Source organism: Leopardus geoffroyi, chromosome D4, assembly GCF_018350155.1.
Source record: "Leopardus geoffroyi isolate Oge1 chromosome D4, O.geoffroyi_Oge1_pat1.0, whole genome shotgun sequence".
In the NCBI taxonomy this organism is placed as follows: Eukaryota; Metazoa; Chordata; class Mammalia; order Carnivora; family Felidae; genus Leopardus; species Leopardus geoffroyi.
In genome coordinates, this window is record NC_059342.1 from 57,227,145 (window position 1) to 57,245,691 (window position 18,547).

Consider the following 18,547-nt stretch of genomic DNA (forward strand, 5'->3'; position numbering starts at 1 on the left):
GTATGTTAAGGTTAAGTGCTATTGGAGAACCCAGCACATTGTATTGTTTTTCTTGTTGTGCTTCTGCAGACTAGAAACTAGTTCTTCTAGATTGTGAAGTTTGGACCTGTCTTCCCAGGAACCTCTTGTTTGTGATTCTTGCCATCTTTATTTCTGGATTTATCAGTTACTTTTGTCCTGGTCTCTAGTTTGCATGTAACTACTCATCTGTCTTCCTCTCATTCTCACAGCCCCACCAGCAGTAGTAGGTATGGCTCCTCCTGTAATGTGAGTCAAGGAAGCTCTCAGTTGAGTGAACTAGACCAATGCCATGAACAAGATGATGACCGTCGGGAGAGGGACTCGATTCATTCATGCCACAGCTCTGGCAGCTTCTCCAGAGATGGCCAAGTGGGCTTTGGAGAACAAGAGAAAGCCTTGGAGGTGACAGGTGAAGAGGAGAAGGGGACAGCATGTGAACCCAAGGAGAGGAAAGAAGATGCCACAATCCATCCTCCCCCAGATCTGGTGCTACACGAAGACCGTGTCCTAGGCCCCCAGGAGAGGTAGGTGATGACTGCCTTGAGTTCATGTGGTTTCCTCAGTACCTGCCTGTGGTAGTGTTAGATATAAGTGCTTTTCGTTTGTTTCCCTATAGCTGGGTATGGTAGTGATCAGGATACTGAGGGTTAGCTCCATACGCTTCTTTTGATTGTTGGTATAACTCCCTAGGTATTTTGAGGATCTCTGAAGATCACTTGGGTTCTTTGTAGTTACCTGCAGTGTACCACTCCTTTTTGAGTCTGCAATTATTGGCCCACTAGTTGACCTATATATGGTAGTCGATGATCTGGAAGTGAACCAACCCCTGCAGCTTAGTTCATTCAGAGGAGCTACTTTGGATGAAATAGGCTCCCCAGCCTATTAATATTTAAACTTCTTATGTGAACATTGTTTTGTTTTGTTTCCTGGCTGAGAAAACCAGGACAGAGTTAAGAAAGAATTGGTCTAAAAGTCAGATGTAACTCTCGCTTCTGCCTCCCCAGGGTCTAGCAGTATATCTGGAATTAATTGGTACCCATAGGAAGAAAAATTTTAAACCTGTCTTTTTTTTTTTTTTTTTTTTTTTTTTTTTTTTAGAGACAGCAGGAGGGAGGGGGAACAAGAGAGAATCTTAAGCAGGTTTCATGCTCAGTGTGGAACCCGATGTGGGGCTCAAGCACATAACCCTGGGATTATGACCTGAGTCAAAATCAAGAGTTGGACACTCAACTGACTAAGCCACCCAGGTGCCCCTTTAACAGTCTTGTAATAAAGTTTAGTACAGTGTTTTAATGTTACTGTTATTGAATTAAATCAGTAGAGTTGCTGATAGATTGGGGCAGAGCACGGTTTTTCAGTCTCGGCACTGTTGACATTTGGGCCCAGATAACTTTATGGGAAGCTATCATAGGCACTTTAGAATATATAGTGGCATCCGCACACTGCATACCAGCAGTAAACTTCAGTTGTGACAACCAAAAATGTCTTCAGATGTCAGATTTCCTGTTGGGTACAGACCTGTCCCGGTTGAAAAGCACTGGGGTAGAGTGATAACAGCTAGGTGTGACTTAGATTCTCAAATTTCAGGTCTTAAAAATAAAGCGTCTCACCAGAAGTTCAGAGCAGTGAGTGCCGTTTATGTGGTAGAAGTTTGAAGAATGGTTGATGTGTGTATTCTACCCCTGAAGATACAAACTTACTTTCTCTTCTTACTTTTTCTTGATTTTTAGTCCTCTCTCATGGCTTGTCCAATAAACAAGACATCCAGGAGGTTTGGTTCACAACCCACTGAAAGATTGCTCTTTGTAAACCTTAGGTTTGTCAGATACCATTGTCTGGGTAGAGGTCTCGTCAGAGCAGCAGAAGTGCCCAACCTTTCAAAATTCTTAGTGGAGCAGGAAGGGTTCACAGGAACAAAATTCTGCCCTAAAGATGGATGCTATGTAGAACCCCCAAGGGAGACTAGTGGTCTTGAGAGGTAAGACACGAGGATTAGTCCCCATGTCTCTGCATAGTTTCAGGGCCCTTGTCATTGCTTTTACTAGAATCCTGAAACCTGACTGTCCCAATGAGCTGGCTCATTGGGTGAGTGAAAAAAGGGGAAAGAAGAGAGGGAATGGATAAAAAGCTGAGGGCCACCTGGATGGCTCAGTTGGTTAAGCATCTAACTCTTGATTTTGGTTCAGGTCATGATCTGACAGTTTGTGGGATAGAGCCCCACACATCAGGCTCTGCGCTGACAGCATGAGCCTGCGTGGGATTCTCTCTCCCTCCCTCTCTCTCTGGCCCCCACGCCCTGCTCCCGCATGTGCATATGAGTGCACATGCTCTCTCTCAAAATAAATAAATAAAACTTGGTTTTTAAAAAAAGCTAAAAGTTGTCATTTTAGAGAGGATTTTTTTTTCACATTGGCTATTTAGGACTATGCTGTTTAGTGGCCCAAATCACTAACAAGTATACGCATGAATACAAAACATTTTACTTCAGATATTTGGCAGTTTTCCCTTGAGCAATGTCACCCTGTGGCCTGGGCTATTTTTAAGGAACATTCTTTTCTTTGTTACAAGCTTTCCTGAGGAGAAGGCTTCTTCACCGTTTACCCAAGCCAGAGCGCACTGGATCCGAGCAGTTACCAAGGTTCGACTCCAGTTGCAGGAGGTAGGAAATCTGTTTTTCTACTACTAGTTGGGACAGTTTTTTCTTTGAAATTGGGAGACATATGGCGCTGAAGAAGCAGTCAGTGATTAGTCATCTTTTTATAGTGTGCTTTTGGGAATGCATGACAAGTAAGCTAGAGCCTTAAGAGATGGGAGGTGGCTGTTGGCTCCCTTCTATGCTGATTAATGGAAATCAAATAGACTACGTGGGTTGAGAGCCTGAAGGCTAAGTTAAATGCTATTTTCAGTACCATTGTCATTCTAAGGCCATTTTATTTTGAGTTTAGGACATGGAACCATTATAAGGCCTCTTAGGGGCAGTTGTTGTCTCCCTTGGCCATCCAGTTCAAGGTCACTGGCTGACCTATTATAGAGGGCCTTTTTAATGTATACAGAAAGGATGTTTTTAAATGATGACAAGTGGCTGTCAGTAGTGTAATACCTGGCAGATATTTAAAATGCAAGCATGCTCATATATGTAAACACACTTAAAAAATAATTTATTTTGAAATATTTTCTAACTTAGGGAAAAGTTGCCAAAATAGCAGTATAAAAAACTCATCTTTCTTACCAAGAATCCCCAGTTGTTGACATTTTATCGCAATTGCTTTATCACCCTCCATCCATTATGATTAATCTTTTTCTGAACCATTTGAGAAAACGGAGAGATGATTGTTACTCCTGAATAGTCCTTTTTGCATTTCCCAAAAAACCAAGACTACTCTCCTATATAACCATAATGTAACCATCCACATCAGGAAATCAACAATGCAACACTATCATCAAAACCCCATGCAAATTTTGCCATCTGTCCCAACAATGTCTCTTTTCTTTCCTGGTCTAGGATATAATCCAGGCTAACATGTTAGTAGTCATATCTCTTTAGGCTCCTTTAATCAGGACTGGTTCCTCAGTTTTATCTTCAACAGACGGTTCAGGCATTTTATTTTGTAGTGTGTTCTTCATTTGGGGTCCATCCAGTGTTTCCTCATGTTCAGACTCAGGCCATGCTTTCTTGGCGGGAATTACACAAAAATGATGCTAGGCTCTATTTAATGAGTCGTATCAAGAAGTACATGTGTCACCCTGTAATGTCCTTGTAGTATTAACCTCAGTCAACTAGAAATTTTTTATTGGCCAGGTTTCTAACCTGTCAAGTCATCAGGTCAGTTTTGTTATTGATAAGTGTTTTATGTACTTTGAGACCCATATATTATTCTTCATCACATCTCTACCTCTGAGCTAAGCATCTGTTGGTAATACCTATCTGAATCTACCACCACTAATGGTGGCTGCCAAATGGTTAGCTTTCTATTTCCATTATACTTTCTATGTTCGTTAGCTGGCATTCTATAAGGAGGAGATTTCTTTTTCTCCCGTCAATTTATTTATATCAATATAGACTCATGGATTCCCGATTTATTACATGAGTTATAATCCATTACTGTCATTTATTTTGTTGCTCAAATTGTTCTGGCACTGCTAATTTGACCCTTCAGGGAGAAGATAATGTTTTAATAATGACTGAAAAGGTAGCTGCTTTGGAAAAAAGCATTTTGAATACAGATGTATGAAAATGCTTTCTTTTGTGTGTACGTTCTTCCATTTCTTTTTTTCTTTTTTTCTTTCTTGCTTGCTTGCTTGCTGCTGCTTCATCTTCAGCAGCAGCAGCAGAAACAATGAGTGTTACCCATAAAAACCTGTAACTGCATGTTCTAAAATCTTGGAAAGAAACTATTAACATATTTAAAAATCTTTCTAATGAAAAACTTCAGTGAGGTTTGAACTTATTTGTTAAAAATATTTCTATTTGATAAGACATAAGAACTTGATTAGCCAAATTCCAACAAAATCTTTGACTAATTGCTACATAGGTACCAATTGCACATCTTCCATTTGACTGTATTATCTGTATCTTTTTGACAACTTTGAAAACCAAATACTGAAATAATTGAATGTGGAACCAGACTTACAAATAATTCTATAACAAAATGTTAAACCAAGATTTAAAAAATAATGAGACAGATTGTATCACATTGCTTTCACTAAAAATATTACTATTGCTAGTATTTTTAGTGACAGCAAGAAATATTTTTATCATTAATCCTAAATGTCTATTTCTTTTATGCTTTTTATATTTTTATAATGTAATGATTGTATTAATATATGTTTATAAGTTTTAAATGAATAAGTAATATATATATATATTGAGAGAGATGCTAAAAATGATTTCTGTGGATAAGGTTGCCTGATCATAAACACTTGGAGTCTTATTGATCTAGACTGACATGAGGTAAACATTTAAAGTGAACAGTTTTTAAGATTGCAAGCTGGTGCAGCCACTCTGGAAAACAGTATGGAGGTTCCTCAAAAAATTAAAAATAGAACTACCCTACAACCCAGCAATTGCACTACTAGGCATTTATCCATGGGATACAGGTGTGCTGATTCGAAGGGACACATGCACCCCATGTTTATAGCAGCACTATCAACAATAGCCAAAGTATGGAAAGAGCCCAAATGTCCATCAATGGATGAATGGATAAAGAAGAAGTGGTGTATACACACACACACACACACACACACACACACACACACTCACACATATACAGTGGAGTATTACTCGGCAATCAAAAAGAATGACATCTTGCCATTGGCAACTACGTGGATGGAACTGGAGGTGTTATGCTAAGTGAAATTAGAGAAAGACAAAAATCATATGAGTTCACTCATATGAGGACCTTAAGAGACAAAACAGATGAACATAAGGGAAGAGAAACAAAAATAATATAAAAACAGGGAGGGGACAAAACAGAAGAGACTCGTACATATGGAAAACAAACAGGGTTACGGGAGGGGTTGTGGGAGGGGGGATGGGCTAAATGGGTAAGGGGCATTAAGGAATCTACTCCTGAAATCATTGTTTCACTATCTGCTAACTACTTCGGATGTAAATTTACAAAAAAATAAAATTCAGTCAGGTGTCAGTTTTGAGGGTTAAGCTTCCAGACTCTGTTGTACATACCATTGCATACTTTTTCTAGATTGGCATTTACCATGATGTAATTGAGTTATTTATTTACCGTTTGATCTAACTTTTCTGTGTACTTGTAAGTTCTTTGATTTCTGGAGCTGTTTTTTACTGCTAGTGTTCTAGAGCCCAGTTATAGAACCTGGCAGAGTGTTTAGCCAACTTTTTATAGATGCTTACCTAGCCAGAAAAGCCCATCAGCATTTTCTTTTTTTAAATTTTTTTTTTTCAACGTTTATTTATTTTTGGGACAGAGAGAGACAGAGCATGAACGGGGGAGGGGCAGAGAGAGAGGGAGACACAGAATCGGAAACAGGCTCCAGGCTCTGAGCCATCAGCCCAGAGCCTGATGCGGGGCTCGAACTCACAGACAGCAAGATCGTGACCTGGCTGAAGTCGGACGCTTAACCGACTGCACCACCCAGGTGCCCCCCATCAGCATTTTCACAGAAGTCTCTATGTGCCTCTTTATCTCTCTTAATTTTATTTTTAATTTTTTCCAAGGCCTAGTAACTTAGCAACTATAAAATATTAGCTATTAGCATTAGCTATGTTTTCTTATATAATTTGTATAGTATATACATTAAATTAAAAATACTGAATTTGGACCATAGTATGTGTGCATTTAAAAATTTTCTCACTTAGATTGTTTTTGTGAGCATTAAATATGTTTTGAAAACATGATTTAAGGTTTAGATTAATATTCCATTAGGTTGATGTTCCATAACAACTTGTGTTTCTTTATAATTATAAATAATGCTATGATGAGCATCATTTTGTGTGAATCGGTTTTTGATTTTTTTTCTTTAACTTAGCTTTCTCAAAGTAGATTCAAATAAATTACTGAGTTAAAGAGTATATATACTTTGTAAAGGCTTCTGATTAACTTCTATGTGTGTTTTCAGAAAACTTTTTCCAATTTGTATTTTCAGTGTTTGAAGGTGCCCCACCAACACTGAGTATTATCATTTTTGAAAATGTTTGCCAATTCAGCAGAAGAATGGTATCCCCTTGTTTTAATTTACATTTCTTTGATAGTGATTTGAATATTTCCCATAAGTTTATAGGACATTCATTCTTCTTCAGCCAATAACTGCATTCAATAGACTTTGAGGAACTACCATAACCTAGTTATCCTTATGCCATTCCTATAAGCAGATTCAGGGAAGATATTCTGTAGGTCATCTCTGTATCTGGGGTGGCTGAGTGCCTGGCCATATGTACTTAATAAGTGTTTGATGACATTGCAGTAATGTTAGTAGTGTGGGTGGAATGGATATGATTTTGTACCTTATTTGGCTTAGCTGCAGAAAAATCTGGAGGAGGAGGTGAGACTTTTAGCTCTAGAAACCGAGACTGTGGTGGCAGCAGGTGGGTGGGTGTTCCAGGTGGAAGGGACAGTGAAGGAGAAGACATAGAGGTAGGCCGTGAGGAAGCCTTGACAGAAGCTCTTAGGTTGCTAAAGAAAGCTGGAGAAGGAGAGACTTATTTAGTAAGCAGAGATGGAACTGAACAAATAGAATAGAAGGCCTGTGTTTAAATGGAGCAATCTCAGGAGATTCAAGATTGTAGCTGGTCAACCTGAGAGGTGGATCAGCATTTTCTCAGGGAAGAGCTTTAAGACAGAATGAATTCACTGTCTCCCACAAAGTTCTGTTCTGTTCTTGTGAACTCTCTCCCTAGCAGAGACTTCCTTCTCAGGCAATTGTTGAAGGCCTGAAAAAGGTATTCCTCTGGGGAAAAATCATGCTCAAGGGGAGCACCCTTGAGGGCCCCATCTCTTAGACTTAGTTGCATCAGGAAAGCATTCTTTCTATAATTTGAACCTGTAGGATTTTGTTCTGATCACGGCTGCCTATGTTAAACTTTTACTACTTCAATTCTTTACCCTCGTGAAGACCACCAGTTACACCGGTCTCCCTAACCATTACTACTCTAACAATTAAATGAAAGAATGTTTGGAATAATTGATAAGTATAAAAATATGCAATTATACAAAAACATAAAATTATACATGTGTCATGTGAAATTTCCCTCCTACTTCAAACTTCCAGGCCTCAAGTCCCCATCTTCTCCATTTTTTTGTTACCTGTGTCTTGTGAATCAGTCCACAGATAATCTGTGCATTTACAAGCATGTGTGTGTACACATGCATGCATGTGTATATTACATCATACTTTACCTTTTTATTTTTATATTTTTTTAAGTTTATTATTTGAGAGAGGGAGAGAGCACAAGTGGGGGAAGCACAGAGAAGAGAGAGCTAATAGTGCAGACCCTGACTCGGATTGATCACATGAACCATGAGATCATGACTTGAGCCGAAATCAAGAGTCCGACGCTTAACCAACCCAGGTGCTCCTAAAGCACTCTCTCCCCAACGTGGGACACGAACTCGTGATCCCGAGATCAAGAGTCTCATGCCCTACCGACTGAGCCTGCCAGGCATCCCACTAAAGCCTTTATGAAGGAGGTTCTGCCCTTTTCATGCCCCATTACTGGGTCAGGAGTGAGGCTTATTTTCTCTGGCTCTCATTGCCACTTCCAGGCCATTACTAGATCTTCACATAACCTATTCTCACAGTCACCTTCCTTGTTGTAATTAGGTCCCAACTGTTCACTAATTTCTCATTCAGTGAAAACTTTATTACCTACTTTATAGTTCTCCTTTTGATCTCAACTACTGCCATCATCATCATCACCACCGCCACACTTACTGGATGCTACTATTACTATAAGTATTTTACATGCATCATCCAAATGAATCCCTCACAATACTTTTACAAACCAGTCTTATGTTATTTGGCCCATTTTATAGATTAAGAAACTGAGGTTTAAAAAAATTTTTTTTTTCAACGTTTATTTATTTTTGGGACAGAGAGAGACAGAGCATGAACGGGGGAGGGGCAGAGAGAGAGGGAGACACAGAATTGGAAACAGGCTCCAGGCTCTGAGCCATCAGCCCAGAGCCTGACGCGGGGCTCGAACTCACGGACCGCGAGATCGTGACCTGGCTGAAGTCGGATGCTTAACCGACTGCGCCACCCAGGCGCCCCAAGAAACTGAGGTTTTAGAAAGATAGAAACTTGTTCAGGGTCACTTAGCTGATAAGAGGACTGCATTCAAATCTAGATCTAGTTAACTCTAGAGCCTAGCTTTTTTAACACTTTTTCCACCATATTACCACCATAATCTTAGAACTCTGTTTTCCAGAGCATGGAAAACTCTCTTCCACAGGACTCCAGTTTCTGAAACTGTTAATAGGTTCTCTATCATGTGATAGAATTCCATGGTCAAAGAAATTTGGGAAATAAATTTGGTTCCAGTAGAGTGTAACACCAACAGATAGCTCCTCTTAAAGAGGAGAATATAATATGCACAGCGTCACTGCAAGCTTTTTTGACCATGAAACTCTGTTCTGGAGAGGCATCCTGCAGGACTCACTTTCCAAGGAATACATTTGGAGAAACTCTGCTTCATTTGATTTCATTATCATTTCATTAAAACTGCATTTGTGAGAGTCATCAGTGAGCTCATAGCTACCTGATTTAGTGATTGCTTTCAAACCTTAATGGACCTCTCTGCAGTATTTGATACACTGAACACTCCTTTGTGGTTTGACATTTAAGAAACCATCCCCAATGCCATTCTTCTCTGATATCTCTTAAGTTTCCCTTTTCTGATTTCTCTCTTTGCTCATTCTTAAATGTTGGTCTTCCTGGGGTTCTTTCCTCAATCCTCTTTTCATATAACTCCCTTACGTTCTTTATATGAAATCTTATTATGTCAGTTACTACTTATATGTGGATTGTTCTCCTGTCTGTCTAGCCCAGATCTCTTCCCTGAACTCTATATCCATATTTCTAACTACTTATATACTCAATTGTCCCATCAGCATCTAAAATTCAACATATTTAGCCAAAAGACATCATCTCTCAAAACTTTGTGTCCTGTATTTTGTTCCCATGTTCCCCAAACCAACCCTGAACCCACTAAATGTGATTGGGCTCTTGAAAAGTAAGGGAAAGCTAAGCCATCTCTTCGATAATGTAGAAGAATTAGGAGCAGGAGTTTCACTTACCTTTAAAGGGAGGGAAGGAGGAGCTCCTGGGTGGCTTAGTTGGTTAAGCATCTGACTCTTGGATTTTGGCTCAGGTCGTGATCTCTCAGGTCGTGAATTTGAGCCCTGCATCGGGCTCTGTGCTGATAGCATGGAGTTTGCTTTGGATTCTCTCTCTCCCCTTTTCTCTGCCCTTCTCCCTGCTCACACGCTCTCTCTCTCTTTCTCAAAATAAATAAACCTAAATAAGTAAAGGGAGGGAGGGAAGGATAAGATAGCTGTCTTGTGCACATAGTAGATACTCCATAAATATCTGTTGACAGGATGAATGCAAAGGATTGTAGGTAGGAAAGCTAGTCTTTTTTTCATTCTGGGTACTTGTTTTGTGGAGAGGAATGAGAAGGCTAATTCCCAAATTTCATCTTTCTAGCCATCTTTCTGTGACTATGGCTCCTTCCTCTCCTCACACAAAGCTTGCTTTTGTCTCCCCTCACTGCTCTATGGTGAAATAGAGACAAATAGACTATGCTTTGTGTGTTCTTCCAGCCTTTTCATCCAGCCCTACTTCTACACAGTTTTCCCTTAGTGGACTGAAAAAGGAAAAGGAATCCTGTTTCTATTTTTTTTTAAGTAACAAATATCTTTTTATTGAGATATAATTCATTTAACATTATAACTTACCATTTTAAAGTGTATAATTCAGTGTTTTTAGTATATTTACTAGGTTGTACAGCTATCACCACCATCTAATTTGAGAACATTTCTATCACTGCAAAGGAAATGCCATCCCCATTAATAAGTCACTCCTCATTCCCTGCTTTGCTCTAGCCTCTGGCAACCACTAATATACTTTCTGTCTCTATGGATTTGTGTGTTCTGGACATTTCGTATAAATGAAATCATATAATATGTGGCCTCTTGTATCTGGCTTCTTTCACTTAACATAATGTTTTTAAGGTTCATCTGTGTTGCAGCATCTGCCATTACTTTGTTCCTTTATATGGCTGAATAATATTCCATTCTGTGGATATATCACATTTTGTTTATTCACTCATCTGTTGTTGGATGTTTGGATTGCTTTCACCTTTTGGCTGATATAAATAATGCCACTGTGAACATTCATGTATAATTTTTTGTGTGGACATATGTTTTCAGTTCTCTTGGGTATATACATACAAATGGAATTGCTGGATCATATGGCAACTTTATGTTTAACCTTTTGAGAAATTGTCAAACTGTTTTCCAAACAGGTTGTACCATATTACATTCCCATAAACAATGTATGAGGGTACCAATTTCTTCACATCCTTGTCAATGCTTGTTAATCTGTCTTTTTGTTATAGCCATCCTAGTGGATGTGAAGTGGTATCTCATTGTGATTTTGATTCCCATTTCCTTAGTGACTAAGGATGTTAAGCATCTTCTCTCATGCTTATTGGCCATTTGTACATCTTCTTTGAAGAAATGTCTATTCAAATCCTCTGCGTTTTTACATTGGGTTGTCTTTTGTTGTTGAGTTGTAAGAGTTCTTAATATATTCTGGGTTAAAGTCCTGTATCAACTAGATGATTTGCAAATATTTTCTCCCAGCCCTGTTCCTTTTAAATTTCTTTGGACTTCTCATGAATTTGCCACTTTCTGCCTTAATTGTTCCCTAACCTGCAACCTTTCTTTCCCCTCTTTGTTTTGCACATGTATGGAGAAATTGGCAACATCACCTGAGCCTCTGAAACAATAAAAAGCTGTTATTTTTACAGGGTGTAGAAGTAGCATGCCCAGTTGGTCAGTAGCAAAAGCATGTTCTTGAGCTGCCGTTTTTTCCTACAGCCTGTCTCAGTCCCTCTTTTCTGTTCCTCTAATACACAATCTCGCTCAGTCCTTGAGATTCAACTGCTTTGGTAAAAAGTAAAATCTTAGGTAGAAAGAAATCCCAAAGATGAAGCTGAGTGGGTGATAATAGGGGCATCCATAAGAAATTAAAATTTAAATATTCTTTTACACATTGAACACAGGCCGTCTACCTTTCCCACCCCATTTGCACTGAACAGAGCAGGAATACCTAGAAAGGATACACATGGTTCTCCTGCCCATGTTCTCCATGTCTGTTAGGAAGCAGGCCAGAGCAGAGAGGGAAGCTGAGACTGGCCTAGTTCTGTTTCTCTAAAGCTACCGGCTGGTATGTTTCTTGTATTTCATTCCAAAGGCTCCCTATGAAGGAAAACACCAGGGTACCTGTCTTCTGATTCTGGATCGTCTCCTTTCTTCCTCTGCCTTTTAAATCCCTAATACCGCCAAAACCCTGATTTCACCTTTTCTCCTGTTATGAGCTGAATTGTGCCCCACTTCCTCAGGTTGGAATCTTTTTTTTTTTTTTTTTTTTAATGTTTATTTGTTTTTGTGTGTGTGTGTGTGTGTGTGTGAGAGAGGGAGAGGGAGAGCGTGAGCAGGGGAAGGGCAAAGGGAGAGGGAGACACAAAAACTTGAAGTGGGCTCCAGGCTCTGCTCTATCAGCACAGAACCCTATGCAGGGCTTGAACCCATGAACCACGAGATCATGACCTGAGCCGAAATCGGACGCTTAACAAACTGAGCCACCCAGGTGCCCCACATATGTTGAAATCTTAATACCCAGTATCTCAGAATGTGATTGTATTTGGACATAGAGCCTTTAAAGAGGTAATTATGGTAAATTGAAGTCATATGGATGGAGCCATATCCAGTCTGACTGATATTCTTATAAAAAGAGATTAGGACTCAGATGGAAGAGCCTGTGTAGACAAAGATGGCCATCTGAGGCCAAGGAGAAAGGCCTTAGAAGAAACCAACCTCACTGACACCTTGATCTTTGACTTGTAGTCTCCAGTATTGTAAGAAAATAAATTTCTATTTCTTAAACCACCCAGTCTATGGTATTATGTTACGGCAGCCCTGGCAAACTAATACTCCTTCAAGGTAGAAGGGGAAAGAAGGTGACACAGAAGGTTCTATGTTTGTCACATGTGAGTGACAATTCTGTGTTTCCTGAGGTCTAGTTGATGGGAAATGTATTCGCCAGGCTGGTATATGGAGAGCCTGTTCGTGATATCCAGTGTCTTTTGTATCTGTTTAATGTTATCCCTCTTACTAATAAAATGTAGGGCTAAACTGGAAATAGAAAGAACTAGATCCTTGAAGTAGCTCAATCTTAAAATCTGAGAGAACCTGAGTAAATCACTTTTCTGTTTTCTATTTCTCAGTCTCCTGAGCTGTAAAATTAAGGATGACTGTCCTCTCTTACAGAGTTTTGGTGAGGTCAGAGAAAAATGTGTTTTTGAGTGTAAAGCTCTAGAAACAATTGCTTGAGAGTCACCAGGAGGCCTCCTTTTACCAGAACTTTTGGTTTTCAGGGCTCTCTCCTGACCTTCCTAGCCTAGGCCTGAGTGACCTGCCAGAGGTGTTGCTGCCCATAGCTGGAGCCTTTGCTACTGAGTGGGAACACAAGTGAAACTGTGTCTATGGCTAAAGCAGCAAGGTGCCATTGCCACAGGATTTCAGGTTTTTATAGGGATCTAGACTCCTTGGTGGCACGGGGTTCCTGGGATAACTATATGGATCACTCAGAGGAAGCTATTTACCTAGTGCACTGGTGCTTCTTTGGAGCCCCAGAGGAAGAAGTTAGTTGAATGCCTTACCCTAGGAGTCTAGGGGAGGAGTACAAAGGCTGTCATGGGCACTGGTGGGAACATTTTCCTGAGAGCTGCTTTTGTGTGCTTGTCAGGAGACACGCTTAATGTTTCTCAGGTCTCCCCCCTCCCCCCATTCCCCCTCCTGTTTCCTGTGAAATGTTCTGGACATGTTTATGGCCTGGATCTGGATGTTTATCAGTGGTTGGTCTTCTGTAAATCTTAGACTTGGTTCTAGGCGGTGTCTGAACCTTGTGAATTATAAGATGTCACATCTGTGCCTGGGCTTTGGGGCAGCTTGTTTGAAGGGATGGAATTTGGTTTCTGAGGTACATATCAAAACATCTCTGAGGAATGCCATGATACCATTGACTTGCCTAGAGTCAGAGGAGAGTATCACACACCGGTAGCAGGCTTAGCTCCACCTGGCAGTATTTTCTGGGCATACTGTCAGTAAAGAGAGGTACTGTACTTAATAAACTCTTATGATACCTCTGTATAAAATTAGAAATTACTTGTTTTCAAATAAACAAAGCTTATCTTCTTGCTTTCTATTACTTTTGCTGACTCTTCATGCTTGTTTACTCATCCAGTCAATGGAACATTTGATACTGGCTAGGAATGAATTCTTCCTCTGTGAGAGAAAATCCTGTTGCCAAAGTTCTCCAAAAGGAAGCAACTGATAAAATGATGCCATTTTAATTTTTTTTTTTTTAATGTTTATTTTTGAGAGGGAGAGACAGAGAGCATGAGTGAGGGAGAGGCAGAGTGAGAGGGAGACACAGAATCCAAAGCAAGCTCCAGGCTCTGAGCTGTCAGTGGAGCTCGAACTCACAGACTGCGAGATCATGACCAGAGCCAAAGTCGGATTCTTAACCAACTGAGCCACCCGGGTGCACCCAAATCATCCCATTTTAAATCAAGCCAACTGATAAGTGGTACCACTTTTTTATCATTTAGGAGCTTATAGGCCAGAAGGGAGATAGAAATAATTGCATTAAATATTTACATTTTTCCCCAGATATTTTCCTTGGTCTTTAATGTCATTTTTCTCTGCAGCATTCCAATGTGTGTTTTGAAACAACCTATTTGTAACTTCCTCTTTCCCTGGCTTCTGTTATCCTGGATTCTCCCATTCTCTTCCTTTCTTTCTTACCTTGCCTATCTCCTTTCCTGCCTGTCTCTTTCTACAGTTTTCCCCTCAGGCTTTTTTCCCTCATCTCAAATCTGCCTCTGCTCAACCTCTAATCCAGAATCCTTAACTGAGCAACTACTATATGGCCAATTCTGTGCTTGATCCCGGCTTTTGTGCTAGGCAGCCAGTTGACTTCCAGCTAGCCTTTCTAAGCAAATAATTCCCAAATCTGTACTTCTAACCCTCCTTTTTTCTTTAGGTTCTATCCTTCATGTCTAGTTATCTAATAGTTATTTTCACCATAACTTCCTAATGTTCGAAACTTCCCTCCTGGACCCGTTCCTATTCTTTGTTCTCTGTATTAAAATCACCATCATTTTGCTAGTCACCCACTCAAAATCACGGTGTCATTCTTCCTTCTCTCTTGCCTCCCACATTGGATCATTTGCCAGACCTTGCTCTTTTTTCTCTCTGTGATTCCTTTTACAAGTCTCTTCTCTGTTCCCTTTTGTGTTCAGATCTTCTTTATTGCTTAGTGTACAGTATTAGTTTTCTGAAGGTTTCTTTCTTTTATTTGTCTTAGGATACATTGTGTATACCACTGCCAGCATTGTCTTCCTGAAACAGAGCACTACTCATGGCTCCACTTATACTCAGGGCTCAACTTACATGTCACATCCTTTGAAGCCTTCCTCAAAGTCCCCAGGTAGTTAGGTAATCATTTTTCTATAACATTTCATATACAGTCAATTTTGGTGGTTATCATATTATCCTGGAAATGTGTAAGCATTTGACCCCAAGATTATGTATTTCTGAAAAGAGTATATACTATATGCTTCTTTTTTTTTTTTTTTTTTTAATTTTTTTTTTCAACGTTTATTTATTTTTGGGACAGTGAGAGACAGAGCATGAACGGGGAAGGGGCAGAGAGAGAGGGAGACACAGAATCGGAAACAGGCTCCAGGCTCTGAGCCATCAGCCCAGAGCCTGAGGCGGGGCTCGAACTCCCGGACCGCGAGATCGTGACCTGGCTGAAGTCGGACGCTTAACCGACTGCGCCACCCAGGCGCCCCTATATGCTTCTTTTTATATTAAGTTCAGAAACCGATCAAAGTCATCTATAGTGTCAGACTGTAGGATAGTGATTACCTAGGTGGGAGGGTGTTGGTAGTGACTAGACATAGGCACAAGGGAACTTCTGGAATTCCATTGATGTTCTGTTCTTGATTGGGATTCTGTTTACATTGACATACTTTTGATTTGTGCACTGTATGTTATATTCAATAAGAAGTTTAAATAAAAGCTAGATAAAAATAGCCTGGGGAAGCTTGGGTGGCCCAGTCAGTTAAGCAACCAACTCTTGATTTCAGCTCAGGTCGTGACCTCATGGTTCGTGCATTTAAGCCCTGTGTAGGGCTCTGCACTAACAGTGCGGAGCCTACTTAGGATTCTCTCTCTCTCCCTCTCTCTCTGCCCCCCCCCCCCTCAAAAATAAATAAATATTTAAAAAATATATAATGGAAATACAGATTAGGGACCATTTATTTATTTTAAGATTTTATTTTTAAGTAATCTCCTCATCCAACATGGGGCTCAAACTCACAACTCCAAGGTCAAGAGTCACATGCTCCACTGACTGAGCCAGCCAGGCACTACCAGAATAGGGACTATTTAACTTTATTTCTCTAATGCCTGGCACCCAGCAAGCTCTTAACATATATCTGAGAATGAATGAGTGAATGAATGAAGGTTTCTCAAAGAAAGAGAGAAAGAAAAGAAAGGGGGAGGGAGGGAAGAAGAAAAGAGGGAGGGAGGAAGGAAGGAAGATTAATTTTTTCTCTCACTTGTAGTTAAGTTATAGTCTCAGCTTCTTAGCCTGACATCTGTAACAACTCATGACTTAGTTCAACCGATTTTTCTAACTTTTTTTTTTTAACCCAGAGGCCATATTGTACAGTTGGAAGATATTGGGCCTTGGAATCAGCCAGAGCCAGAGTTTGAAATAGGGCTCTACTACTTACTACCTATGTAACTTGAGGCTTAGACAAGTCACCTAGCCTCTTACAAACTTAGTTTTCTCATTTCTGAATTGGATATCATTTCCTCAGCAGATGGATATGGATTAAATAAGATAATACATATAAAGCAGGGCCTGGCATGTTTTTAGTATTCACTAAATGTTCATTTCCTTTACTTTCCAACAACATATCTTCCTTTTTCTCCTTTTCAAATCTTTGCTCATCTTGTATCTCTGCCCTAATGCCTTTTCTTCTGTTCAATTTCCACATATCCAAATATTATTCATCCTTTAGGATCAAGCTCAGATATCACCTCTTTCATGGAGCCTTTCCTAATTCCTATCCAAATCAGCACCTTGAAAGCTGGCAATATTTTCCTCTCTAAAATTCTCCTACAATTTATATGTGTCTTTTATGATAAATATTAGTCACTCACTCTAACCTTTAAAGAGTTGCTGAAGGCTGCCCTCTCCAGGCCCAAAGAATAGGCACTTTAATTGGACTATAATGCTGGAGGCAGAAGCTCTGCCAATTGAAATAAACTGGGGTCATGAAAAGGCAGGTTGAGAAAACTGCTTTGGACCTTTGATATTATATATATTCTCCTCTTGCACTGGGAGAAATTCATATGTCTAGTCAAGGATGTGACCGGAGCAAGGGGTCAAGTTGCAAACTGCTTGACCTGTATTTTGAATTGGTCTTCAGTTAAAGATGTCTTTATAGCCCAGCCTGGCTTATCAAGGGAGGAGGCCATATAGGAGTTTGAGTCTGAAGTCTTAGGAATTAAGAATAGATATTAAAAAAAAAAAAAAAAAAAAAGAATAGATATTCAACTGGAGTATCTTCTCTGCCTAATATGTCTTGGGGGCCTATTACATGTAGGTAGAAAACAGTTCAAAGATTTAGAGATCCTTTTCCTGGCCACTTATTTTCTTGTTACTTCTGCTTTCTACTTGTATTTTCAATATCCATATATATGCTTTAACTCCTTTGTTAGATTGCACATGAGGTCAGGAACTGAATACAATTCCTAGCGTAGTTTCTGATACTTAATAGACACTCAGAAAAGTTTTGTGGAACTGTTGCTTAAAAGTATGAAGCGATATTACCAGGCAATATAAGTAATTGGTTGCAAAAGAAATGAGGGACAACAAAAAATGGAGGGAGCAAACCCTTTGAGTTAGTGTGCTCAGAGAAGTCAGATGAATTCCCAGAGGGTACCGAGTCAGGAATATGTTATTAAGTATCAGGAAATGTCCAAGAAATAAAATAATAGAAGCTTAGAAAGATGGAAATCAAGGGATAACTTGCTTTCTGTTTATAAACATGCCATTAAAGAAATCATGGCTCCTTGTAAGTGGCATTCTTTCTGTAAACAATGCAGTGAGATTTACCACCATTCCAAAACAGGCACATTCTGAAGTACTGTCATAGTATATAAAATAAGACTTCCTGAAGCCAAAGAGTAGAGGTAAATTATAGTAAATAATTTTCCCTAATTCCTTGGGCTTGTACTTCTCTTTGCTGGTTGTCATCTTTAAGCATGCTAGGGAAATGTGTTTATTTGGTCCATACCTGAGGACATTTGGACATAAATAGACAAAGATGACAAGTTAGGAAGGGCATTCTAGATGCCCTTGGAGCATCCTGGAGCATTTCTTGTGACAGGTGAGATAAAAACTGTTGACTGGTTTCTCCCTAAAACACTCTTTCCTGTTTGCTTTTGTGATATCTTTCTCTCCAAGTCTTTTTCTTCTATCTGACAGCTTCATCTTTGTTTCCTTTATAGCATTTCTGCTCATCTGCTTGCCCCTTAAAACTTGGTGATTCCTAGGGCTCTGTTTTCCACCTCATTCTCTATCCTAGATAATCTCACTCATGTCTTTACCTGTAAACTGATGGATCCCAAATTGCTATCTCTACCTCAGTCTTCTTTCATGAGTTCCATACTCACATATCCAG

General features: G+C 39.7%; 1 protein-coding gene across 18 annotated transcripts in view; it reads left to right on the forward strand.

Moving 5' to 3' along the window:
- The window catches only part of UNC13B (unc-13 homolog B), a 252,510-nt gene that overhangs the window by 166,121 nt on the left and 67,842 nt on the right, over window positions 1-18,547 (forward strand). For all 18 annotated transcript variants that reach the window (XM_045470007.1, XM_045470020.1, XM_045470021.1 and 15 more), the window contains 2 exons: window positions 231-545; window positions 2,590-2,680. In XM_045470007.1, coding sequence (XP_045325963.1) covers window positions 231-545; window positions 2,590-2,680 — 406 coding nt within the window. The remainder of the gene's footprint in view (window positions 1-230; window positions 546-2,589; window positions 2,681-18,547) is intronic.